The following is a 26,412-nucleotide window of genomic DNA, read 5'->3' as shown; positions in this document are numbered from 1 at the left end:
CTGAACCCCGTCTCTCCTTTCCCACCCCCCCCATCTCCTTCTCTGGGAAGCCTTCCTTGAATGACCCACAGTGACTGCTTGGGGCCATCGCTCCCACCCCCAGCCCTGGGGTCCAGGTCTCGGGCTGCTTCCTTGTCTTTGGGACAGGCCCAGCTCTCCTGCTGGTCTGGGAGCTCCGAGGGCAGGGTCCGGGCCTCCTTCTCCCTTGGGCTCTTCACGTGTTGGGCCCCTGTTCTCCAGCCGTGTCGGAATAGGTCAGCTGGAGCCAGTGACAGATACAGTCAGGCCAAGAACATCTTGCTCCCCAAGGCCCAGCCCAGGCATGGGAGGGGATAAAAGTCTCGTGCTGGGGCCTCGGGGCAGGAACTCACACACTTCGATTATTGTCCGTCTGTCTGCCTGCAGCTGTGTGACCTTCCGTCTCTACCATGTCTCACCCCTCCTGCCAGGCCCAGAGGGGCTTCAGTGCTCGCTCGGCCTGCTCTCCTCACTCTGGGGGCTGTGGCAGAGGCAGCTTCAGTAGCAGGAGCTTCGGTTCTTTTGGGGGGCGCAGGGGGGGCTTTCGTGGGAGGGCCTGGGCATCAGGGGGAAGGCTAGGGGTGTGGCTTGGGGAGGGCCGCTGTGGGCCTGGGCTTTCCCTGTGCCCTCCGGGGGGCATCCGGGAAGTGACCATCGACCACAGTCTGCTGACCCCCTTGAAGATTGAGATTGACTCCCAGTTCCAGGCGGTGCGGACTCAGGAGACCCAAGCGATCAGGACCCTCAACAACCAGTTTGCTTCCTTCATTGACAAGGTGAGGGTCAACTCGGCTAAGCCCCTCTTTCTGGGCCTCCCTTGGAGGAACTGTCCTCCGTGGATTTGGGAATGGAGAAGTTTCCTTGGCTACCAGTTTTCTAATCACTTCTGCAGTGAGGAAGTCCTTCCAGTGGTTTAACTGCAGTCCTGATTAGGCTGAGGCCCTGCTGTTCTATGGTTGGGGCACAGGGACAGAGAACAGTTGTTCAGCAGTGGGAAGCCCCTCCCCTGTTAGCCATCGTGATCATTTTGATGTGCTCAGAGCCTCATGCGAGGGCGTGAGGCTGCCCCTGCCCAGGCTGGATTTGGGAGGTAGGGGAAAGGTGGGCTAAGTGGTGGTGGGGGGTTCCTGGGGCTTGACTTTCCAGAGCCTGTGGCCAGGGAGTCCTACCGGAGCCTCAGGGACCCTCTGTTTGTGCTGCAGGTGCGGTTCCTGGAGCAGCAGAACAAGGTCCTGGAGACTAAGTGGCACTTGCTACAGCAGCAGGGGGTAAGCGACAGTCCCCAGGGCCTGGAGTCTTTCTTCGAGGCCTATGTGGCCCAGCTCAAGAGGTGGCTGGAGCAGCTCCAGAGAGAACGAGGGGCCCTGGATGCCGAGCTGAAGTTTTGCCAGGACCAGGAGGAGGAGTATAAGGCCAAGTAGGCAAACCCCAGTGCCCCCGGGGGCCCGGGTGGGGTCCAGGAGGATTTGGATCGGGGCTGTTGGTTGGAGGGTCTCCCACATGCTGAGCTCCCAGAGACACATAGGTGGCCTCCCTTCTGTATCCCAAGCCCTCTGATTCTCAGGGTGCCCCGCTGTCACAGGTAAGGAGGCCCCACAGTGCCTGATGCCCAGGTCTAGAGAGCCTCAGTTCCAATAGATCCAGCTACAAGGGCCACGTGTCCGGTCAGGGGCCTGGGAGGGGCCTGTTTAAACAATGCCGCAGTGGGTTTTTCCTCGATAAATCCTGTTGAGCAAGCTGTGGGCTAAAATGACTCAGATGTTCTCTGGTCTCGGTAGTGGAAGGGAATCCATTTAGGGGGACCATCCCCAGGCTTGTGGCATGATTCACAGCTGGGCTGTGTTTCTGGGCTCCCCACCTAGGTCACCTGGTGGTGTGGAGAGAGCCCTGGACTAACCAGAGGCTTGGGTTTGGCGACTGTGAGCAAGGGGTAGCTGTGTGGCCTTTTACCTTTGCCGGCCTCAGTTCCTTACCTGTAGGTTGGGAACATGTCACCTGCCCTTCTCATCTCCCAGAGCCATTGGGAGGATGGCTTGTGAGGCGGGGTGGGTCCTGCAAAGAGCCCAGGATGGGACCGGGAGAGCTGGTCTTAGATCTGCTCGCGCCACCTAATTATCTACGACTTGGGCAAAGTCACGTGATCTCCCTGACACAATCCAAAATGTCCCCTTCACATGACGATTGTGAGTAGTGAGGAGAGGTGTGGGAATGTGCCTTATAGACGTGAAGGAAAGTGGCCTCATGTGGTCAGGTGGACACGGGCTGAAAGAGTGGAGAGGGTCATAGCCAGATTGTGACAATGACCTCCTGATAGGGAAGGTAGGGGAGCTGGCTGGTTATGTGTCCTGCTTGGAAGCATCTAAAGGCAAGAGGGGCCTTTTCTGGGAGGTTGTGCTTGGAGGAGGGGCATGGGTTCTGATCTCACCACCTCAGGCATCGTCCTTCTGTACGTATTTGACAGGTATGAGCAGGAGGCCTACAGGCACGCCACACTTGAGAATGACTTTGTGGTCCTAAAAAAGGTGAGGGGGGGGGTGTCCAGCTGCTTCCTGCGGATCCTGAGCACCCACCATGCACCTTTAAAGCCCAATTCAGGGCTGGGACGGCAGGGGGTGGGAATCCTAATGCAGCACATGATCTCATGCAGCCTGTAGGGGGCCCCAGGGAAATGAGACATCTATGTAGACAGAGGGACCCCAGGACAAGATCGGATGGAAGGACTGCATGATGAGCTCTGGGTGTCACTGTGGGAGAGGGTGGGGAGGGAGTGGAAGAAGCAGAACTGGTTGAGAGTAATCCGGGAAGGCTTCCTGAAGGCAGTGTGGGTCAGTGTCAGGCAAAAGGGAGAACAGGGTGGGGCGGGGTTGGAGGAGGAAGGAGTGGGTCTGCGGGGAGAGCTGTGGATGAGTATTGGGCAGTGTGTGACCAGAATTCCTGAGCCAGAGTGGGACCCACAAGCAGGAAGTGGGAGTACATGGCTTCTGTCTTCTTGTCCCCAGGATGCGGATGGGGTTTTCCTGAGCAGGATGGAGCTAGAAGGCACACTGGAGTCTCTGCAAGGGTACTTCTGCTTCTTGAGGCATCTGTACGAAGAAGTGAGGATCCACCAATGCAGGGTGGTGGTCTGCTGAGGGCAGGTGGGAGTGAGGGGAGGGGATGGGGCCCGCAGGCTCCCTGGCCACAGTGGGAGTGGCCAGGAGGCGAAGCCTGGTTAGGGTGACTTGGATCCAGTCATGCAGACATTTGACAAGCAAATACTGAGAATGTACTGTGTGGATTGCTAGGTCCTAGAGATGCACTAGTCAATAACCAGACACAAATCAACGCCTGCTTTCTGTTGGGAGATAGGCAATAAACAATAGACCTACTAAAGAAGTAAATTGTAGAGTATGTTAGAACGTGATCAGTGCTATGACCAACAGGAAAAATCAGAGCAGGGAAAGGGGGCTTAGGAAGGTGGGGAGGGGGTAAGGCAGGTGGCAATTTCAGATAGGGTAATTTTTTTTTTTTACGTTTACTTTTTTTGGTAGACCGAGAGAGACAGAGCACAGGTGGGGGAGGGGCAGGGAGAGAGGGAGACACAGAATCTGAAACAGGCTCCAGGCTCTGAGCTGTTAGCACAGAGCCTGATGCAGGGCTCAAACTCACAAACCACGAGATCATGACCTGAGCCGAAGTCGGACGCTTACCCGACTGAGCCACCCAGGCACCCTGAGGGGCCTTATTTGGAAGACAAAGTTTGAGAGAAGATTAGAAGGCTGGTGGGGAAGTTAACCAGGCAGGTGGAACCGGGGAATTGCAGGTGGAGCACAGGGCCCCCAGTGGAGCACTGGTACCTTTGTGGAAATGAAGAGGCTGTGGGGGTTGGAGCAGAAGGAGTGAGAGGGAGGCAGGTGTGATAAGAAGTCAGGGCAGTGATGGGGACCAGGCGATTTCGAGCTTGCAGGACATTTACCTTTAATGTCCACGCTGCAAGAGTCATCAGACATCACCTCCTACAACCCTCCTTTTCAGGAGAGGAGACAACAGAGGGCATGCTCAGCACCACCCAGGGGAATGAGGGCTGCCCCCTGACGGAGTGTGGGCAGAAGTCAGCCATCCTGACAACCTGCCCAGGACTCCAAGGGGGAAAGGGAGCAGGGGCAGGTGGACACTGAGTCAGTCTTCCCTGCAGGAGCTGAACCAGCTCCAGACCCAGGCCAGCGACACGTCCGTGGTGCTGTCCATGGACAACAACCGCTGCTTGGACTTCAGTGACATCATCGCTGAGGTCCGTGCCCGGTACGAGGAGATTGCCCGGAACAGCAAAGCCGAGGCCGAGATGCTGTACCAGACCAAGGTGCCAGGGCCAGGGGGCAGCACCGGGCTGGAAAGGGCTGTGTCTCCATGCCCATGCCCCAGGGTGGTCGTCCCCCTCGGTCCCCTTGGGGCAGTTCTGATAACCTCCCTGGGGCTCCAGGGCTGGGTGGGCATGGCCACTTCCCCTCTCCAGGAGGGGGACAGTGAGGGAAACCAGGGGACACCAGCCCAGACTGGCGTGGGCTCATCCCACCGTGTCCTGCCTTCAGCGTTTCACCTGCATTCCGAGTGAGGATGCGAGGAGGCGAAGAATTGGGGACACGATGTTTCTCATGGTCTTGGGGTCAAAGGTGAAGGTCCTCTCAACTAATGGTGTCACCTCTGTCCCCCTCAGTACCAGGAGCTTCAGGCATCTGCCCAGCTTCACGGGGATAGCATGAAGGAAACCAAAGTCCAGATTTCTCAGTTGCAGCAGGCGAGTCAGAGGCTGCAAAGTCAGATTGAGAACCTCAAGAAGCAGGTAAGGCTCCCAGAGCTCCCCAGGCCCTCCCGGTACTCTCTTGGTGCCAGGGTCACTGCTAGGTTTGTGTCCAGGTTTGAGTACTGGCTGAAGCTTTGGATAATTTGGGTGGAGAGAACCTCAAGCCCCATTTCGGAGGATTTTGACCTCCCTCTGAATTCAAGCCTGTGTGTGTTTTGCACTGAACAACTCCAGGGGGTGCTGCTCACGCTGCCTTTCATGGCCAGGTGTACGTTTGGCTTTTGGCTCCTTGGGGGAGAGTGTTAATCTATCTGTTTTCTAGTCTTTTCGTTTGAGTCTTACTCCTCAAGCCCAGCGGAGACTCTAAGGCTAGGTGCTGACTTTCTGGGTCCCGCATTGGGGAGTGTGAAAGCCAGGAACGCAGGGGGCAGGTGAGATGGGCAGTGGAATGGGGGTGCATGGGGGGGGCGAGCCCTCCGTAGGCAGATGCTTTAGATGCTTTGTGTGGGTTGGAGGTGATGCTGTAGGTGCCTGGTGTGGGCTGGCAGGGAGAGAGGGAGAGGGCAGCAAGGAGAGAGACATGGTTTCCTGCTAGTCCCGGAGACCTCACTTCTAGACGTGAAGGATTACAGACTCTTCAGCAATCAGTATCTTTGCACCCACTTTTCCCAAACCCGAAGAATCGGTTTTGGGATCGGCAGAGGGTTGAGAGCCGAGACGACAGATCAGGCGGGCTCCTCACGCACTTCAGCTTGGCAAGCAGGGCACGTGTGACCCGTCCACTCCCCGGTGGGGCCCCCCTGGGAAAGCCCTTGGAGCTCAGGCCATTCAAAGCCCAGACACAGTCTCCACCCATCCTCACCTGCTCTCCTGTGGGATGTGATTCAGGACCTGAGATGAAGGTGACCAGGTCCTATCGTTCAATTTGCTGCCAGTGTTTTGTCCATAGATTTGAATTCCTTGCTTGCGAATGCCTCGGCAATGTCTGTTAAAATGCAGATCCCTGGGCCTCTGTCAGACTGAGGGAATCAGTATCTAAGGGCAGAGCCCAGATACTTTCTAAGCTCAGTTCGTTCACCAGGGTGACTGAGGGTGCGGAGCCTCAGCCCAGCAGCCAGTACTTAGGAGTGCTACTCTGTCCCCACATCTGGGACCCACAGCTTCTGCCACACAGCAAGGTGCCTGTCCTGTGAGAATCCCTCTTGGGAATTCTTCTCGCCTGGCCCCATTTTCCTGCACACACATGGTGGACTGGATATCCTTGTGCCAGACCTAGGGCAGAGCCCCGCGGTCTAGGACCAGACATCAGCTGTCCGGGGTTAGGGTCCCAGTTCTGCCCCTCACCACTTTTCTGAACCTCAGTTTTTTCATCTGTAGGATAGAGATGATATTTCCCAACAACAAGGTGCGTGTGAATAGAATACAAAAGAAAAGAAAAGAATAGAAAAACATAGAATAGAATAGAATAGAATAGAATAGAATAGAATAGAATGGAATGAGACTACACTGGGACTAGAATAATGAGAGCCTTTAGGGAATGCCTTCTTTCCTGACCCAAACAGGAAGGTAAACCCACTGGATGGCAGATTAGATAGAGAAGTTGTTCCCCTTCTGGGAGTTTTCTATCAGATCAGAGAGGTAAGCACAGAGAGTGTATTTCTCAAACCCCAAACTGAGGCACATGGTTTGATATATAGTAAAACCTTGGCTTGCAAGTAACTTGTTCTGCGAGCGTTCCGCAAGGTGAGCAAACATTTCTAATATGTTTTAACTTGACAAACGAGCGATGTCTGGCAATACGAGTAGTATGTGACACTGAACGTCACATGATCACAACTGAGCCAATGGTTCTTGAAATTCACTTTGATATAGGAGTGCTTTGGATTACAAGCATGGTTCCGGAATGAATTACACTCCCATACCAAGGTTTTACTGTACTTTGATAACAGGACAAAGTGTTTGAAATGGGGCTGTTCTCAAACCATCAAGGATGGTGGTCACCCTCAAGATGAGACTTGTAGATACTGCTCCATACAGGACAGGAAGGGCATTAAGTGCCTGGGTAGAGCTACAGTGCCTCGGGTAAGGAGCTAAGGGGCAGGAGTGGGAAGAAGTAGGGGAAGATCATCGGAGGAGGTGAGACAGGAAGCAGATGAGTTTACTGTGGCTGCCGTAACAAAGTACCACCAACTTGGAGGCTTGAAAACACCAGACCGTGTATTCTCTCAGTTCTGGAGACTAGAGGCATGCCATCGGGTGTTAGCAGGTGCGCTCCCTCTGAAGGAGCTCGGCAGGGGAATCCTTCCTCGCCTTTTCCTAGCCTCTGGTGGCCCTGGGACTCCTGGGCATTCCTTGTCTTACGGTTGCATCACTCCAGTCCCTGCTTCCGTTGTCACATGGCGTCATCTCTCTGTGCTTGTCTCCGTGTTCTCTTGTCTTTTTTTAGGGACACAACTCATTGGATTTAGGGCTCATCTTGCATGCAGGATGCTATCATCTTGTGGTCCTTAATGCATTACGTTTGCAAAGACCCTCTTTCCAAATAAGACCACAGTCTGAAGTTCTGGGTGGACATGACATTTTTTGGGGACACTATTCGACCCACTCGGGGAGTTAAGGAAGCAGAAGAGGCAATGCGCTCCCTTAGGATGAGAGCAACGGGGAAGTGGGGGTGACCATGGATACTTTGAGCGCTTGAGATTGTGGTCTACCCTGGGCTTTAAGCTCCATCCACAGCAGGTGACTTGGGAGGCTGTATTGGGCTTGCAGCCACTTTCTCCCTCATTTCTACACCCATCCCAGAATGCCGACCTGCAGGCCACCATCGCTGATGCTGAGCAGCGTGGGGACCTGGCCCTGAAGGACGCCCAGGCCAAGCTGGACGAGCTGGAGGCTGCTCTGAGAGCGGCCAAGCAGGACCTCGCCCGGATGCTGCGGGAGTACCAGGAGCTCATGGGCATGAAGCTGGCCCTTGATGTGGAGATCGCCACCTACCGCAGGCTCCTGGAGGCCGAGGAGTGCAGGTGGGGGGCCTGGGAACTCAGCCGAGGGGGCAGAGGGGGATGGACTGCCACTGCAATGCTCTCCTTGCTGAGGGGGATTCTGAGATTTCCTGGCACTCTGAGCCACTAAGGGCAACCTATTCTGCTGGGGAGCGGGGAGGCAGGGATTTAAAACCAGGACTGTGGGTTTCATCTGCTGATTGGGTATGTGAGCTGCTCCAAGAAGCTAAAAAGCATGAGGGAATGCATTCTTTGCAGCCCTTCTTAGCATTTCCTTCTCTTGTCCTTTCTCCATCAGGATGTCTGGGGAATGCACCAGCCAGGTCACTGTCTGTGAGTATCAGGGGACTTGGGGAGAGGGGTCCCCGTGGGGAGCTGAGGACCCTGACGTGACTCTGGCGCATTTCTTGGCAGCTGTAGGGGGAGGCAGCACCATCGTATCTGGAGGAGCTGGTGGTGACCTGGGGGGCGCTTGTGGACTCAGAGTTGGGAAAGGCAGCTTTGGGTCTGGCTGCTCCAGCATCGTGACCGGAGGCTCCAGCGTCACCCTGGGCTCTGGGCAGGGCCCGGTTTGGGGCCCCTGCTCTGTGTCCGGCTCCGGCTTCAGCTCTGGCTCCAGCTCCGGCGGCCACACCATCCTGAAGAAGACGGTGGAGTCAAGTCTGAAGACGTCTGTCACATACTGAGTGACCTGGCAGCCGCTTGCTCCCCTTGCCTTCCAGAACCTTCTAAGCCCAGTTCCCACCTCCACTGCCCTTCCTGGCCAGCTCTGTGTCCCTTGCCCACAGCCTGAGCCAGCTCACAGGGGACTCTGCACAAATCAATAAAATCATGCCTGCCCGCTGTTCCGAGTGTTTGCCCAGTCTCCCTTACTCTGCATACTGACCCACATCTCCTTTGCCTGCTGTTCACCCCAGGCCAAGTCCACAGCACCCTGTCCTCTAGCCAGCCAGCCTCATCCTCTCCTCCTCGCAGCCCTCAGGAGGAGCTGGGAAACCCCTGATGGGCTTGGCCAGCCAAATATTGTCCTTTGTGGGGAGGGGAGAGGCCTGAGGACCACTGACCAGAGCCTGCGGGCTGGAATCACGGGCCAACCTGCCTACTCCTCTTCCCCTGTCTCTGGACCGTTTCTCTAGCTCTTCTGTGACATGAAGCAGCACCCACTTCTCCCTGAGGGGGCGTCTTCCCTTCTCTCTCTCTCCTCTCCCACTCTTTCCCTCTCACAAATTCTACTGAGTGTAAACCATACTCGAGGCACTGTGCCAGGACTGGGCTATGCTGGCAGGCTGGATCAATCCCAGCCTGCCCTCCTAATGGGTTCAGTCTCTCTCTCTCTCTTTGAGTAAATTCTATGCCCAATGTGGGGCTCAAACTCATGACCCCAAGATCAAGAGTCACATGCTCCATAGATGGAGCCAGCCAGGCGCCCCCGGGGTTCAGCATCTTCCCCGTCCCCTTCAGTTTCTGGGTTCTCCAACATAACCCCTCCTACCCATGAGAGCCAGATCGTCCTTCCAGAGGCCTTGGTTACCAGGGCCAGAGGCCAGCCTCCTGTAGCTAATTCAGACAGCCTCTGTTGGGGGATGGGGGTTTCTGGTGAAGTTCCCTCTGTGTCCTGCCCCTTTGTACAGTCTCCTCCAGGGACACGCTGGCTCCAGCTCCATCCGAGGTAGCAAGCTGGGTCCTGTTGCCTCAGCCCCACCTCATCTCTGAGCTTTAACCTGGCCCTTCTTCTGGAAAGCAGTGCCCCCAGGAGATTAACAATTCAGCAGCGATGCTAAGCACTAGCTTTAAACAGGTGATCCAAGGGCATTTAGAGGGGAGGCTGAAGGGCAGAGATGAAGGTGCCCTGTGGCGGTGTGCAGTCTCTCTGCCACTCCCTCTGGCAATTCAGCTCGGCCCCCAGGCTTGCACCTCACCCAGTAAAACAGAAGCAGGCCTGCTGCCCAGCCCACGCTCTCCGCAGAAGGCAACCTGGGAAATATCGATCACTGTTTGGGAATATCCAACGGGCATCCCACCCCTCATCCCAATCAGCTCATTGGGGGGCTCCCTCCAGCCCTCTGCTCTGCTCCCTAGGATGTCCTTCATTCCCTCCATCTCTGCTGATGTTTCAGTATCTCTTCTCGCTTGTTCCCTGGTAAATTGGCTGTACTCCTGACTGAACACAGCCCCTCATCCCTGTTCTTCCTTCTTCCCATGTCTGCACCGGATTTTTCTCCTCCTGGAAACCTTCTCTAATTCCCTCGGTCTGAATGCGCCAGACCCTTTCTGTCCCCGGCCCAGCCTGGCTGTACCCGTAGCTATCCTTGGCTCTGTCTCTGTCTGGTTCTTGCCTGGGACCCAGGTTTTTCCATTAGCCTGGGACCCGTGGGCAAGTTCTTCTCCTGCACCCAGGATGGGGACCAGCTGCTCGGCTTGTGCAGGGGGGCTCTGGTGGGCACTTGGGACTGAAACTCAGCCCGTCCCCTTACCTCTTGACTCTCATCCCACCACTGGGCCTGTCTGAACATGAGACTGGAAAAGTCTTCTTCCCTCTTCAGTGGGAAGCTCTGCAGGAGGCCAGGTGTGTGGGCATCAGGGCCAGGTGCTAAGAGGGTGGGGAGGGTCACCTTCTCCACCCGGGCCCCTACCCCAGCAGCCCGTCGGCTCCTGCACGGCTCCTCTTGTCTCCTCCCTCCCCATGTGGCTAACACCAAACTCCATGGTCTTGGCCACAGGAAGTCAGGCCATTCCCCACCCCCACCCCCCCATCCCAGTTTTAAGGGGAGGTCAGCCCTTTTCTCAGACCTGTGGATCTCTCCATCAAAAATGTCTGAGAAGGAAGCTTTTGAGCCTTCTTTAAGGGAGACAGGGGTTGGGGGTACACGGCTCAGGAGCCAGGATTCCTGGGCTTGCGTCCCAGCTCTGCCACTTACTAGTGGTGTGACTTTGACCAAGCTGTGGAACCTCTCCAGTTTCCTCATCCGTGGAAAGAGATTAATAACAGTGCTTACCTCACAGGGCTGGTGGAGGGGCCTGCCATTTGTCGTCCCAGCAGGAAACGAAATTCACCCGAAAGGTCGGCTAAATGGACTTTAATGAAAGGGGTACCTATGGAGGTGTGGGCGTGGCTAAGGACACAGAAAGGATGGAGGGGCCAGAGGCTGGGAGCAGTGGGAAGCCACTGCCATCCCCAGAGGTAGCGAGGCTAGTGGTTTGTCCAGGACTGAGCCTTTTTCCAAGACGTGGGGCTTTCAGTGCTAAATAAGGACAATCCTGGAAGAACCAGGGTGAGGAGGCCACCCAGTGTAGAGCCGAACGACAGGAGGAAGGAGTGACAGATGAGACAAGAGCAGGGACTTTTGGGGGGATCACTTGGAAGAAGCCGTAATCATGGAAGAGGCTGGGGAGAAATACCAGTCCTCCCTTCCTCTCCCAGATCTCCTACTGATCCCCCCCTCCTGCCCCCCATCCCCTCTGCCTTGGCCAACCCACCTGGAAGTGGGAGAGCAAGGGAGCAACCTACAAGGGTCTAGAAGGTAGATGACTGATCTGGGGCAGGAAGGAGGTGGACGGAGCCTACCCATCATGGACGTGAGATGTGTTACTGCACTGATGTGTCTGCCACGTAGGAAGTGCTCAGTAAATGCTGATTATAAGAACCATTGCTGTTAGTTTAGAAAGTCCTATCCCTGTATGAGGGCTCCCAAGGGCAGCAAGTGTTTTCTTTACCCCGTACCTTTCCTTTTTTTTTTTTCTTTTTAAAGTTTGTTTATTTATTTTGAGGGGCATCTGGGTAGCTCAGTCAGTTAAGTGTCCGACTTCGTTTCAGGTCATGATCTCGCGGTCCGTGGGTTCCAGTTCCGCATTGGGCCCTGTGCTGACAGCTCAGAGCCTGGAGCCTGCTTCGGATTCTGTGTCTCCTTCCTTGTCTGCCCCTCCCCGGCTCACGCTGTCTCTCTCTCTTTCTCTCAGAAATAAACATTAAAAAATTTTTTTTAAAAAGTTTATTTAGGGGCGCCTGGGTGGCTCAGTCGGTTAAGCCGCTGACTTCGGCTCAGGTCATGATCTCGCGGTCCGTGAGTTCGAGCCCCGCGTCGGGCTCTGTGCTGACAGCTCAGAGCCTGGAGCCTGTTTCAGATTCTGTGTCTCCCTCTCTCTCTGACCCTCCCCCGTTCATGCTCTATCTCTCTCTGTCTCAAAAATTAAATAAACGTTAAAAAAAAATTAAAAAAAAAGTTTATTTATTTTGAGGGGGGAGGGGATGAGAGAAGGAGAGAGAGAATCTGAAGAAGGTTCCCCACTATCAGCCCAGAGCCCAGCCCCACGAACCATGAGATCATGACCTGAGCCAAAATCAAGAGTCAGACACTTAATGGACTGAGCCACGCAGGTGCCTGGCACCCGTATCTTTCCTACTGCTCTGTCCCCAGCCTGGCCTATGTTGGGTGCTCAGCTGACACCATCAGCCATCTTACCTTGTCCCTCCTGCAGCAGCCTGCCATACCCTCTGCTCTTGTGTCCTGCCACAGTGGGGGGACCCCAGGCAGGTGACAGTCTGCAGACACAGAAGCCCTTGGTTGGAGCGGCAGCAGAGGGGAGGAAGCGATCCCTAAGCCACAGAAAGAAGGTCTAAGCTTGGGTGTTCGGTATCAAAGCAGAGAGGACAGTCAAGGCCCGAAAAAGAAGGTCCCAACGGTGGCTGGGTTGGGACCCGTGAGCCCCCCATCCCCCCCACTGCCTAGGAGGGAGCATGTCTCCAAGCAGTAACTCAGAGAACAAGCCCTGGGTGGCCTGTGCCGCTGTCTGTCACCAGCTTTCAGCACAAAGCCTGGCTCAGCGTGCCAGGTCAATGACATGAGGCTGTCATTCCTGGGGAGCGGTGGAATGTTTGTTTGTTTGTAGCTGACGCTACTCCCACCTCCCCGGCTGCCCTGACTCAGAAGGCTGACATCACTCCCTTCCCCACCTTCCCCAGAAGCCCCACTCCCCGCATCCCCTCCCGCCTTCCCCCTCCCACACCCCTCCAGGGAGAGCTAAAGGAGGCTGAGAAAGTGATCACAGCCTCGCCTCGGGACTGCAGGCAAAGGTCAGTGGGAAGTAATGGCTCAGTCCTGGGATGGCTGGCTGAGGCTTTTTGAAAGGATTTCCCCTGCGGGCTCTGCTTATAGGCAGAGGCAAAGGAGGCCCAGAGAGGTTGAGAGAGCAGCCCCAGGACACACAGCTCAGTGGGGATTCCGTCCCAGCCTGGCTTGCCCCAGTGCCTTGTATCTGAGCTCCCAGCAGGGAGGAAGAGCCTCTCTTGGGAAATAAGGGTCTAGTTCTCTGAATGCCCTTCACCCCATCCCTCCTGGGTGTTAGGTTTGACCTAACTTGCAGCCTCTCACAGTGGTCCTGGGAAAGAGTCCCACAGCCTCCCCTGGGCCTGGAGTGGGCCCGCTCTCTGCCTGACTTCCTTGGGCTGTGGAGCCGGCCATGTCCTTTCCTTTGGGATCCTGGGGACACAAGTGGCCACAGCCCCAGCTCCCTGCCCAGCCACTGTGGGAGGAGCACGGCAAGCACTGCGTCTGCTCCTTCCCTCAGGCGAGTTTCTCTCACCTCTCTGGGCCCATTTTCCAGTTTTCCAGCTAAAAGCTCAAGGGGGGAGGAGGGACATCTCTGAAATTACCTCCTCAAAGTTGTCTCAGTCCTAACGGCTGACACCTCCAAGTCTTCCTTTGGGGCTGTGCCTGGGACTGTGTGAAGTGATTGAAGAGCCTCCGGCCCTTGGGATTCAAGCATCAGGATCCTTGGGGGCTGGGAAGATGAGAATGTTGGGATGCTTCGTGGGCCTCTTGTGGTCTTTGTTGAACACATACTTCTCAGATCTGTACTTATGTCCAGTCCGAATGGGGCCTCCAGCCCCCTCCAAAGTGGCTGGGCCCTTCTGGGGATGCTCAGCTGCAGGGCAGAGGGTTGGGGGTCTCAGGTGATGGTCAAAGCCCTCCATCTCTCTTCGGTCCCTAGAAGAATGTGCTTTTCCCCACTCATCTCCCTGGTCTCGGGGACCCCACCCAGCAGACCATCTGCCCGTGTATGACTGAAGAGCAGACTGCTCCCGCCCCGCTCTGTCACCTGTTCCCCCCACCCTGGACCTGCCAGGAGGCAGTGAGGCCGTGGGTTGGGAGGCTGGGACTGGAGCAGGCCTGGGCACCCTCCCCCCAGTCCATTGCTCAATGTTCCTTCCCTTACCGCCTGTGCAGCCATGGGCCCTGGGGCCTTGGCTTACGACAGGGGCCTGGGCCAAATCCCACAGAACAGAGCCCCATTGATGGCGGCCATCAGGGCTGAGTAGGAGGAGACCAAGCCAGCCACTGGGTGGTGGGGGTGGCCGTGGGAGACTGTATCATCCTGTTCCAAGTCAGGAGAGCCCCAGGGGGGAGAAGGTGGCATCCTGTCCCACACAGTCTTGGCTCAGCCCCAGCTCTGGAGCGCAGGTGATAACTGGGCAGCCGCTCCCTCCCACTGGGGGAGAGGGGACTCCCCTGGCCCCCGGGGCCCCTCCCTCTCTTCCTGGGGCAATGGGGCAGGAGTGTCTGTGGAGCCCAGGAGCCAGCCCAACCGGGAAAAGATAAAAAGCCCTTCAGTGTCATAGAAGCTCACTGCGTTCCCTCACAGCTCTCTCAGCCTGTGCTCCGGCCCCTCTGACAGCCATGAGGTCCTCTGTGTCTCGGCAGACATACTCCACTAAAGGAGGCTTTAGCTCTAACTCTGCAGGTGGAGGAGGCGGGTCCCGGGCCCACACCAGCTTCAGCTCGGTGGCGGTGTCCCGGAGCAGTGGCAGTGCTGGGGGAACCCGCTGTGGCCCCAGCAAGGGGGGATTTGGCAGCCGAAGCCTCTATAACTTGGGGGGCAGCAAGAGCATCTCGGTCAGTGTGGCTGGAGGGGCCTCCTCAGGGAGGGCCCTGGGGGGCTTCGGCTTTGGCGGTGGGGCCTATGGGGGCCTGAGCGCCGGCAGGCAGACATTCGGGCCTGCCTGTCCTCCCGGAGGCATCCAGGAGGTCACTGTCAACCAGAGCCTGCTGACCCCTCTCAACGTGGAGATAGACCCGGAGATCCAGCGGGTTCGTACCCAGGAGCGGGAGCAGATCAAGACCCTCAACAACAAGTTCGCCTCCTTCATTGACAAGGTGAGCCTGGGTGGAAGGAGGCCGGGAGGGGCCCTTGGAGTAGAAGCAGGGTCCCTAAGAGAGGGTGGGCTGGGCAGAGGCTGATGTAGCCCATGTGCAGTGTGGTGGGGTTGATAGAATGACTTTTAGAGCTCTCCCGCCTGCGCCTGGGATGCCCAGACGTGGATGGCTGGAGACAGTCTTCTGGATCTTACTGTCATTGCTCAGGTGAATCTCAATTCTGCTCAGGAGGTCTGCGGCCAAGCCCACCTTGACTGTGGTGCAGCCTTTTCTCTGGCCATAATTAACACGGTCACACAGCAGCCTATCACATAGTGAAGGGGCAGACTGTCCTCACTGCTCCTCTTAACAGGGTGGTCCTTATCGCCTTTTGTCATTTCACCGCTGGGGAAACTGGCTCAAAGGTCACACATGTTATCCAAGGAGCCCCATCTGTTTCCTGTTCTCTCAGTTTTGGAGAAGGCCTAAGGACAAAGATGTGATTCAGCGCGATAGAGGGGGTTGTCCTGGGAGAAGTCACCTTTCTCTTCTATTCCTACTTGCTCTTCTGGCCAAGAAGCTCAAGTGGGGATGGATGGTGAAGAGGGTGGTCACCAGAGCTAGGGGTATAGAGTTTGGTCTGTTCCAGATCGGGGGCATCCTGACTCTTTCCCTGGCCTCCAGGTTGACCGCATGGCTCTTGTACTGCCCTCCGGCATTTTCAGGTCCATTTCACTGCATCGTCTACTTCTACCCCAACCCCCCAGGTAGAGGGACCATGATGGGGAAAATCCTGGCAGATGACCACACCTTGGTTCAGTGATGTGTGGATTCCCAGAGAACATTCATGTCCTTTTCTGACGTGAAACCTACAGTGTCCCATGAGGAATCAGAATAGGTGATATTGTGTCTATTTTAAAGAAGAGAAAACAGAAGTCTAGAGGGGTCAAGAGATTTTCCCAGGCTCACACGGATACTTGGAGGCAGAGGTGGGCCTGAAACTCAGGTTCATGGGCCCTATGGTCCTTGGCATTAAGAGGCCCTGTCACCGCTCATGGCAGGTGCACCTGATGCATGGTTCCCAGGCCATGTGATTTAGGGCCTGGGGTGCTGTGGAGGTGGGACCTGGAGAAACCAGATGGTGGAAGGTGAAGCAAGCTATTCCGCCCACCTCCTCACCTTCTCCCCTAGTGACTTTTGGTCCTCCTGTGGGACTGTCCCAGAGGTCAGACAAGCAAAAACCTCTCCCAGGCTCTCAGCATCACAGTCTAGGACGTGGTCTGTGTGGTTGTCCCTGTTGGCCGGGCAGAGAAGCCCCCCAGAGCCCACCCCTGAGCTCCCTTCTAAGTCTTTAGAGATAGGACTGGGCATCTAGAGTTAAAATTAAAAAAAAAAAAAAAGTCAAATTTACAGAAAAGTTACAAGCACAGTACAACATATTTCTAACTATTTTTTCACCCAGATGCACCCATTTTTAAAATTTAATTTAATTTTAATTCCAATACAGTTAACCTACAGTGTTATATTAGCTTCAAGTGAACAGTATAGTGATTCAACAGCTCTATACATCACCCTGTGCTCATCATGACAAGTGCCCTCCTCAGACCCTGTCCCCTACTTCACCCGCCTCCTCTCTGGTAACCATCGGCTTGTTCTCTCGAGTTAAGAGTCTGTTTCTTGGTTTCTCTCTCTCTCTCTCTATTTTCTTTTCTTGTTTGTTCTTTTTCTTAAATTCCACACATGAGTGAAATCATATGGTCTTGTCTTTCTCTGACGGACTTATTTTGCTTTAGATTCACCAATGTTTACATTTTGTCACATTTGCTTTCTCTGTATATGTGTGCGTGTCCACATGTCCATACATACATGTTTGTATATATGCATACATACATTCACATACACTATATATGAATTTGCAGTAAAAACATTTTTTTAACGTTTATTTTTGAGAAAGAGACAGAGTGCAAGTGGGGGAGGGGCAGAGAGAGAGGGAGACACAGAATCCGAAACAGGCTCCAGGCTCTGAGCTTGTTAGCACAGAGCCTGATGCGGGGCTTGAACTCACGGACCGCGAGATCATGACCTGAGCCGAAGTCGGACACTTAACTGCCTGAGCCACCCAGGTGCCCCCATCATCCGCATTTTTAACAGTTGATTTTGATGCAGAATGAGGGTTCACAAACATTGATCTAGTCCAGTGTAATCAGTGTAAGTAGGAAAGGGAGATGCAGAGAGAAGTGACTTGACCATCACCAACCACCAAATGACTGAGCTGGGGCTTTGATGGTTTATTAACTCTTTAGAGTCTTGTCATTGGATTGGACTGTTTTTTTCCAGCAAAGAATGTATTCTCAGGAACTCCTCCCCTTGGCAATGTGTAGTCTGCACTGGCCCTGTGACGTCCTGGTCGGGGATGGGTGGTGGTGATGGGCCCAGTCCTGGGTCCCTCCTGGGGCCAGAGGAATGGTACCAGCCCACCACTCTTCTTGCTCTGGCTCAGGTGCGGTTTCTAGAGCAGCAGAATAAGGTGCTGGAGACCAAGTGGGCACTGCTGCAGGAGCAGGGCCAGAACACGGGTGTCACCAGGAACAACCTGGAGCCCCTCTTTGAGAGCTACTTGGGCAACCTGCGGAGGCAGCTGGACAGCCTCCTGAGCGATCGGGGGAGGCTGGACTCAGAGCTGAGAAATGTGCAGGATCTCCTTGAGGACTTCAAGAGCAAGTAAGGAGGACTGGACAGGCTGGGAGCTTGTGGGGGCAGGGATGGGACAGCGTGGGAAATCACCCCATTCCCAGGCTCCTGGGACCCACCCGGGGCAGTGCCCAGACAGAGCTACTCCCCTTGGGTGTCCAGGCTCTGGACCCATTGCGTCCTGGAGAATTGTCCCACTTACTTGTGTATTGTTCCTCATTTTAAAAACTCTAAGGTAGGGAGGACAGTGTAATGAACATTTATGTCCTCATTACTCAGCTTTAATAATTCTTAACTCGTAGCCCATCTTGTTTTATTTCTACATCTACTTGATTTTTCCCTTACCTTATTGTCTTGAAGCAAATCCCAGCCATCATGTGATTCCATTCACAAATATTTGCTGGCTATATTCATAGAGCCTATCTGCATAGCTTGACTTAATAAAACATAAACACAATGCCATAATCACACCTAAAACTTTAAAATTAAAAAAAATTTTTAATGTTTGTTTTATTTTTGAGAGACAAGGACAGAGTGCCAGCAGGGGAGGGGCAGAGAGAGAGAGAGAGAGAGAGAGAATCCAAAGCAGGCTCCAGGCTCTGAGCTGTCAGCACAGAGCCCGACGTGGGGCTCGAAATCATGAACCGTGGGATCATGACCTGAGCTGAAGTTGGACGCTTAGCCGATTGAGCCACCCAGGCACCTCACACACCTAAAACTTTCAAAAGAGTAATTCTTCAATATCATCGACTATCCGTTCATTATGAATTTCCAATTGTCCATACATGTCCTAAGTTTTAAAAATTACAGTTTGTTTGAATCAAGACCCAAATAAAATTCACATATTATGATCAGTTGATATGTATATTTGTCATTTTAGGGCCCAATCTTTCATAACTTTTCCAATAACTTGATACTGGCAATTTCTAACCCTTCAAGTCTCAGCAAAAGCAGTTGGAGAGAAGTTAGTTGTTTTAAAAGATGTCCCGTCTGTTGAAAGTGAAAGCAAAGATGAGCCATTGTGGACACATCTTTGCCTGTTCTTATAAAAGCCTCCTCAGGGCTCTGATCCAAAGAGATAGTTGCTCTTGGTCGCCATATTATTGCACACATTCTGTGTCCATTTCCTCAAAGGGGGGCGGGGCAGGAATATTTAAAGACTGTACCCCAAGTTTCTTCACTGGTAGGCTGTATTACAGAACTCCTTCTCAAAGGTGTTCTTAGATAACGTGGGACCCAACGGGGCTTAAAGCCGAGTGGGTTAAATGTCCCAAAAGGCAGAACCTGGCTGAGCCTGGCCTGAGTCTTCCTGTGTAACAGGTATGAGGATGAAATCAACAAGCGCACTGCAGCGGAGAACGAGTTTGTGGTGCTCAAGAAGGTGAGCAGGGTGGCAGGGAGTGGGGGAGGTGGTTTTTGGGCTTGCCAGGGTGCTGGGCTGACTCAGAGGGAGGTGAGAGTCCTGGGGGCTGAGGCATCTGCCCTGCTGTCTCTCTTTCCCCCAGGATGTGGATGCTGCGTACATGACCCGGATGGATCTACACAGCAAAGTAGGGACCTTGACTGAGGAGCTCGACTTCCTAAACCACCTCTATGAACTGGTGAGATGGCAATGGACAGAGACAATTACATTTACATATGGCATTGGGGATTCCCCCGCAGGTCTGATCTGAATTCACCAGTGCAATTTAATTGAGGGAATATAGAACCTGGGCCTTTAATTAATACAGGCTTCCATGTATCAGGTGCTAAGGATGGGTCAGACACTGGGCTAAGCTTTATATGATCCTCTCAACAAAGCCACAATATAGATACCATTATTGTTTCCATTTTATAGTCAGGGACACTGAGGCTCAGAGTAGCTTCCTCGTGGTTACATAGCTAGTTAGATGCAGTGCTGGAAATAAAGCCTGGTTCTTGGACTTCTTCAAAGTCTGACTCTTATTCCTGTGTTAGACCATTTCCCTTCTAGACCATTTGTAATGGAGCAAGGGTTGGAGGAGCAGAGATGGACAGAGAGGGGACGGAGATTCCAGATTGCCTCAGGAGTTGAGGTATGGGTAGTGGGTAGAATCCAGGCCAGGTCCCAGGAAACAAGGGGCTTTGAAGACCAGGCTAAGAGGGCTGAAGTTAACCGAGTTGATCCTAGCATCTCAGACTCAGACTTGGAAGGGACCTCATGGCCCCCCTTCCCCTTCATGCTGGAGCCCTTCCTCTAATATCGCTGATAGGAGTCATGTAGTCTCGACTTGAATGCTTTTAGTGGCAGGGAACTCACTATTTTTTAGGGCAGGCATTTTCATTGTTGATCAAATTAGAAAGCTGACTTCAATCTTCCCGTGACTTCTGTTCTTGATTGGCCCTGCTTCTGCCCTCCAGGCTGCACACATCTGTGTGGCCTGTGTCTTTCATATGGCAGCACTTTAGAGGTCAGGATGCTTAGGTGGCTGCCATCTGTGGCATATGAAGAAACTGAGGAAATAGGGTTCTGATCTCAGACTTTGGAAAACAGGGGGGGTAGGGAGGGCGGTTACAGACTTGCATTCCTGCAGCCTAATGTCGCACTAGTTTATGTGTCATCTTTAGAAGTCACTTCATGATATTTGATCCTTAATAAAAACCCTGGAGTTTTTCACATGAGTGCTTTCAAGTGAGGTATGTATCTGTTTGCTTCCAGCTTCCAAAGACAGGAAGTTGGCCGTTGAATTTTTGTAACCGAAGAGTTAATGAGTCCCATTTCTCCTGTGAAATGTCATTGTGGTTTCGTCCCATTGTCTGGGCAACCAGACACTATTGGGCACTTTGAAACTTGATTTCCCCCATCCATATGTTGGAGATACCCAGTTGGGTAATTGGATATATTTATTGATGATGCCCCAGCTTTGGGTTCTCTGTGGACCTGGTCAACTTTCAGTTCAGTGGGGTGATAACATTTCAGTGTAAATGACTGGTAAGCACATTAAAGCAGACGGGGCCAAGAACGGAGTTCTAGTGCAAGACCTAGGCCTTCAGGGGTGCCTTTCTCCCAGGCTGACCTCACTCCACCAATCAATAATTTATGGTTCAAGTGGCTCAGCTACTGTAAAATCTAGGTGACCACATCATTATCTGGCCCACATCTTTCTGTCTTGTGTTCAAGAAGTTGTTGGTCAAGCAATATCTGTGACGGTCCCTTAGCATTTTAGTAAGACAACCATAGTAGAAAGTGAAATCCATTTGGCTTGGCCTTTCCTTAGGGAAGTCTTGCTGGCTCCTTGCCTCTTACTTATATTTTGTATTTCTAGAGGTTCATAGGAAGTTGACGTCAAGTTTAAGTTGAAAAAGTCTAAATATCATCCCCTCAAAAATGAGGACATTTGCTGTGTCTGGGGTTCTGGAACCTGTCCTACTCTCCATATTTCTCATGGATCTCTGGGAGTGTTCATCCCCTTGGCAATGCCATGGCCTTCTAGGATATGCTCCTTTGGCCTGGACCCCTGAGATCCCCAACAAGGCCAAGGCCTCTCATACTCTCTGTGTCTGTCTTGGTTTTCCATTTCTTCTCCAGCATGCTGCTCTTTCTAAGTTGATGATTGTTCCCTTTGATGGGAAAGAGGCAAATGACGTAGCAGTTGAGTTATTGGTGTTTTGGGTTAGTCCAATGCTGCCTCTCTGTTTTTTTCACCTAGAGCTTACCTACAGCCCTTGTCTGCTGACCTCAGCATTTCCCCTGGCTCATCCATGGCTGTGTTTTTCTCCTTCTAACATCTCCATCTGCCCTGTCAGAATGGAACTTGTTGGGGAGTGTTCTGTGCCATCACGATGATTTCCTAGGTGCCTCCCCACTTTTTTCCTTGCTGGACCACTGATGGTCATTCATTGCTTGCGGATTCCTCATTCTCCTCTCTAGATTCTTTTCACTTTTGGGCCAGGTCAACGGTGCCCACCCCCTCTTCTCTGAATGGACAACAATTGGCCTTCTTACTGTCTAAGACCCATGTCTGCATGCTCAGTGTTTCTTTCCTTTGCGGTCCCTTATTCATTTAACACATATTACTGAGTAGCTTCCACATGGCACCAGAAGGACAAAGTCCCTGCTTTGGGGGCCCTATATCTCCAGTTACCATGTGGTGAGGCCGTGCTGGGACAGAGACAAGGTATATGGAGCAGGCTGAGCCTGATTCTTCCTGGGAGAGCTGTGGGAGCTTCAGAAGAGGTGGGATTTGAGACGAATTTTGAGGGAAGGGCAGGAATTCTAAAGGAAGAGCAGTAAGGGCCTGCTAGCCAGGGTCCAGCCTGCACAGTGACACGGAGGCAGCATAGAGTGCCTTGTGTTTGGGGAGCAGCATGGATGTTCACCCCTTCCTCTTCACCCATCCCACATTTTTTTTAATTTTAGAGAGAGAGAGAGATAGAGTGAGTGGGGGAGAGGAGAAGAGGGAGAGAGAGAGAGAGAGAGAGAGAGAGAGAGAATCTCAAGCAGGCTCCACACTCAGTGCAGAGCCTGGTGTGGGGCTTGATCTCATGACCCTGGGGTCATGACCTGAGCCAAAATCAAGAGTCAGATGCTCAACCTACTAAACCACTCTGGCGCCTCTGGATGAGGTATTTGATTGGCGCTGGGGTTTGGGCAGTTTGTTGGCAGCCCAGGGCAGGAAGGACCATGGGAGAGACGGAGGCAGAGCTCAGCTGGGAGCCAATGCATATGGCGTAGCGATAGAGCTGAATCCAAAGCCAGAACACAGAAACTAAGCTGCTGTTCATGACATCTTTAAATGCCTGTTTATATGTCAAAGTTGATGGTCCTAGAAACCCAGGAAGGGTCCAAGAATATCACCATGGTCTATAAATGTCAGTATATTCTAGAGGAAACGATTTGGGATTTGTCGCTCAACTGACTGGTTCCAGTTGGGCTCCAGGATAGGACTGGATGACCTTGGATGTGTCACTTCTCTTCTCCAAGACTCTTTCCTCACCAACCTCTGTCAGGACCACCGTGAATGATGCTGCAGGTTGTTAACTGGCTGAGTGGAGAGTGGGGTTCGAATCAGGCCCACGGTCAGCTCCCTGGGTCCCACCAGCTGCTTCCACTCAGAGGGGAGACTTTTCCCAATTTGACAAAAGCACCCTGTGCGCCAGTCATGGCCTTGCCTGCCTCCCAGGGCTTTCTGACGATGAAAGGGACTGGTGGACGTGCTGGCCGAATGCCTGGCACCAGGGTTGAGGGCAGTAAGTATGCATTCTTTCCCCTTCTTTAATCTCTTGGAAACTTGTAAATGCACAAAAAGAAATGGTATTTACCAAAATGAGAGTGCCATTTCACAGCCGGGGAGAATGATGCTTTTCCTTCTAGGCTGGAGCCTGGGGCAGAACACAGGCCTCCTGATGCCACCTGGGGACCCCATCCTTCACCCTTCAGCTGTCTCCTGGGGGCCTGGAGCAGGGGCACCGCTGGCAGCTCTCTCTTTTTCTGCAGGAGCTGAGCCAAGTGCAGACCCACGTGTCTGACACCAATGTAATCCTTTCCATGGACAACAATCGCAGACTTGACCTGGATAGCATCATTGCTGAGGTCAAGGCCCAGTATGAGCTGATTGCCCAGAGGAGCAGGGCTGAGGCTGAGGCTTGGTACCAGACCAAGGTGAGGAGAATAGCCGGTCAGGTGTATGGGCTGGGACTGGACACAGAACATCCCCCATCATGAGAGGCCTGAGGCCAGACACACCCAGCCTCCGAAGGGCCCCTAGTCACCCAGGAGGGCCGGGAACTGACAGCTCACAACAGCCACCTTTTTGGTCTCTAGTATGAAGAGCTGCAGGTGACAGCTGGGAAGCATGGGGACAACCTGCGGGACACTAAGAACGAGATTGCTGAGCTCACCCGCACTGTCCAGAGGCTGCAGGGTGAGGTGGATGCAGTTAAGAAGCAGGTGAGCCTTTGGCTGGGAGCCTGGGGGTCAGGCCTGGGTTGGTGGAGGTGGGGACCTTCTCACTGTCATGCTGAGGGGGTCAGAGCTGCTCTTTTCCTGATGGATGGGACACACTCAAACGCTGGATCAATGTACTCCTTTTACAGGACAGGAAACTGAGGCCTGGGGAAGGTCACATGGCATATTAGTGGTAGAGCAGTTGGGACAACGTCCTCCAAGGAGGTTGGTCCCATCTCCAGGGGGTCAGAGCAGGAGGCTGAGGGTTCAAGTGTTCAGGTCCTAGATGCTGATTCCATTTAGGGCGTGGCTAAAAAAGCAAGGACTTTTCCCCGTATCAGGGTGAAGCACCTGGTGAACGGTGAGGTTACATTATTTATTTTATCTCTTTTGAGGCACTGGGTTGAGTTGCAGCAGGAAAGGCTAAGGTTAGACTTCAGTAAGGACTTCCCCAGTGGTGCTACAAGACCCTGCTTGTGTAATAGTATCTCTTCTCTCAGAGGAATATTTCTGCTTTCCTTCCAGCTCGGTTAGTCAGGGTGGGTGGGGTGGGTGGGGGATGGTGACGTCTGGTTTGAGGGCAGAGAGGTGGATGTGATGACCCTGGAGGGTGTCCCCAACCCCTCTCATCCCCTGGGCAGTGCCAGCAACTGCAGACTGCCATCGCAGAAGCGGAACAGCGTGGGGATCTGGCGCTGAAGGATGCTCAGAAGAAGCTTGGGGACCTGGACACGGCCCTGCACCAGGCCAAGGAGGACCTAGCCCGGCTGCTGCGTGACTACCAGGCCCTCATGAATGTCAAGCTGGCCCTGGATGTGGAGATCGCCACCTACCGCAAGTTGCTGGAGAGCGAGGAGAGCAGGTGGGGGCCCCTCCTGCTTCAGAGGGCTTCCCAGCCCTGCCCTGGGGGAGAGCTTGACCGCTTCTGCCACGTGTTTCCTCGGTTGGCACAGCCATCAGTAATCCTTAGGGTGTCTGGAATCCCTGCAGGAGTGAGCCTTCTCCTTCCAACACCAGGTGCCACCACCTTTGGAGCTTTGAGAAAAAATGAATCATCTCTGTCCTTGGGAAGGCACGAGATGTAAAGAAAGTCCCCTCAGCCAGAAACTGGGTGTCTTTCGGCATGGGCTCTGTTTGCTGTCCGTGGTGTGCGTGCAGAGGGAAGTGAGGACGGCGCAGGACGGGGCCACTTGGCTCGCCCTGGCTCTGCTTTCTCTGCAGCAGCGGCTGGAAAGGCCACGACGTGTTTCGTGTGTCTCCTGGTCTTGTCTTGCGGGCCTTGGCTCGAGAGATGACCCACTGAGTTGATCCATTGTAAAGGCAGAGAGTGGGAAGGAGGGAGTCGGGGAGACAGAGGGTTTTCGCTTGGGCTCCGGGGACCCCTGACCCTTCTCCTGGTCTTTCTGTTTCTGCAGGATGTCTGGAGAGTGCCCCAGTGCAGTCAGCATTTGTGAGTATTTTGCTGTCTTCCCCTGCCCCAGGCCCAGCCCCGTCCTCTGCTCAGTCCACTCAATCTATCCTTGGCCAGGAGCCCATGTTCCCCCCGCCTGAGCCCCTGGAGACCAGTTGGGGGGTTCTCAAAGAATGAGCTTCCAGCCCCACCTTCTCCATCAGTGTTCCATGGCTCCACGGCCTGCGTTTGTTGCTGTCCCTCACTGGTTTCTCCAAGTCCCCGGCCCTCCTCCAGCACGGCTGCCCTACCTCACCCAGACCCTTTGTCTTGCAGCGGTGACTGGCAACTCCACCACTGTGTGCGGAAGCGGTGCCGCCGGCTTCGGGGGTGGCATGTCCCTGGGCGGGAGTGGGGGTGCTGGCAAGGGCGGGTTCAGCACCAGTGTGGGCTACAGCACCAAGGGAGGGCCCGTCTCTGGGGGTACTTCCATCCTGCGGAAGACCACCACGGTCAAGACGTCCAGCCGGAGGTATTAGCTGCCCAGCCTCGCAAGCGGGGCTCCTGCCGTTTTCTCCTTGCTCTACTCACCCCACCTCTGCTGCCCTCCCTGCCTACCTCCATAGGAGCGGGAACAGCCCCGGACCACAGGTCCAGTGTTACTTGCATGCCAGACTCTTTGCACGTGATCTGCATTTTGGGAAGGCTCAAATCTGCCCAGGTTTTCTCCTTGCTTCTGCAATGTGATGGGAGGGGGACGGGGGTTAAGGCTACCATCTTGAATGATGTATTTGAGTGCTTTGGGAGTGATCTTTTGACAACCGAGAGGAGGCTAGATTTCCCTCAGTTCCTCTGCTCATCTGCTTTGCACTCGGGGCAGGCTGGGGGAGGAAGGAGGGAAGTTGGGAATGGTCCCCGAAGGCCTTTCAACCTCCCCGGGCTCCCACCAACCCCCAATCCCTTTCCAAATTTACCCACCCCACCTCCCCTGTCTGTGCCTGTGATGTATCTCAATAAATGGTAACTGCAGCTAGATGTCTGTGGCTCCGGTCTCTCCTGCCCCGGGGGAGCTGAAATTGTCAACCACATGCTCATTATGCCCCATGCTAATTACTGTGTTAAAAGCACATCCACTGATAACCATCACCACTGTAGGCCTGGCTCTTACTCTCTCCCTTGTGGAATTCATAGGGGGAGACTTGAGGGAATATCTAAGTTGTTCAAGGCAGAACCCAGCCACTGAGCATCTACCTATTACCAGCCCATCCCCTATTACTTGGCCTTCAGAACTGGGCCGACTTGGCTTCAAATCCCAGTTCTGCCACTTACTGTGTGACCTTCGGCAAGTCACTTAACCGCTGAGCCCCAGTTTCCTCCTTCATAAAAGCAAGGTGTGATGAGAACATGTGTAAATCACCTGGCTAATGAGGGTCTTAACAAGAACCAGTTCTCTTCACTTGCTTTCACTCTGGCTCCTGGTTTCCCAAGTAACTCAT

General features: G+C 53.9%; 2 protein-coding genes across 2 annotated transcripts; both read left to right on the top strand.

Annotated features, from left to right (window-relative positions):
• Positions 1–269: 269 nt before the first annotated feature.
• KRT78 (keratin 78) lies at positions 270–8,739 on the top strand. Its single transcript, XM_042944562.1, has 9 exons — positions 270–794; positions 1,221–1,435; positions 2,480–2,540; positions 3,018–3,113; positions 4,193–4,357; positions 4,712–4,837; positions 7,601–7,821; positions 8,099–8,133; positions 8,215–8,739. The coding sequence occupies exons 1-9, from the start codon at positions 429–431 to the stop codon at positions 8,484–8,486; spliced, it is 1,557 nt and encodes a 518-aa protein (XP_042800496.1). The 5' UTR covers positions 270–428; the 3' UTR covers positions 8,487–8,739.
• A 5,616-nt stretch (positions 8,740–14,355) lies between these two features.
• On the top strand, positions 14,356–25,904 carry KRT79 (keratin 79). Its single transcript, XM_042946635.1, has 9 exons — positions 14,356–14,951; positions 17,431–17,651; positions 18,942–19,002; positions 19,127–19,222; positions 23,077–23,241; positions 23,404–23,529; positions 24,168–24,388; positions 24,942–24,976; positions 25,253–25,904. Exons 1-9 carry the CDS (start codon positions 14,475–14,477, stop codon positions 25,453–25,455), a joined length of 1,605 nt encoding a protein of 534 aa, XP_042802569.1. The 5' UTR covers positions 14,356–14,474; the 3' UTR covers positions 25,456–25,904.
• Positions 25,905–26,412: the final 508 nt, after the last annotated feature.

The sequence above is a fragment of the Panthera leo genome, chromosome B4, assembly GCF_018350215.1.
Source record: "Panthera leo isolate Ple1 chromosome B4, P.leo_Ple1_pat1.1, whole genome shotgun sequence".
In the NCBI taxonomy this organism is placed as follows: Eukaryota; Metazoa; Chordata; class Mammalia; order Carnivora; family Felidae; genus Panthera; species Panthera leo.
Note: the sequence above shows the minus strand (reverse complement) of the source record. Positions and strands in the feature narration are given on the sequence as shown.

Coding starts and splice junctions, on each gene's coding strand:
- KRT79 (XM_042946635.1), top strand. CDS start 14,475: ATGAGGTCCTCTGTGTCTCGGCAGACATACTCCACTAAAGGAGGCTTT. Junction 17,652..18,941: donor CTTGAGGACTTCAAGAGCAA/GTAAGGAGGACT, acceptor CCTGTGTAACAG/GTATGAGGATGAAATCAACA. Junction 23,242..23,403: donor AGGCTTGGTACCAGACCAAG/GTGAGGAGAATA, acceptor TTTGGTCTCTAG/TATGAAGAGCTGCAGGTGAC.
- KRT78 (XM_042944562.1), top strand. CDS start 429: ATGTCTCACCCCTCCTGCCAGGCCCAGAGGGGCTTCAGTGCTCGCTCG. Junction 4,358..4,711: donor AGATGCTGTACCAGACCAAG/GTGCCAGGGCCA, acceptor TGTCCCCCTCAG/TACCAGGAGCTTCAGGCATC. Junction 4,838..7,600: donor TTGAGAACCTCAAGAAGCAG/GTAAGGCTCCCA, acceptor CACCCATCCCAG/AATGCCGACCTGCAGGCCAC.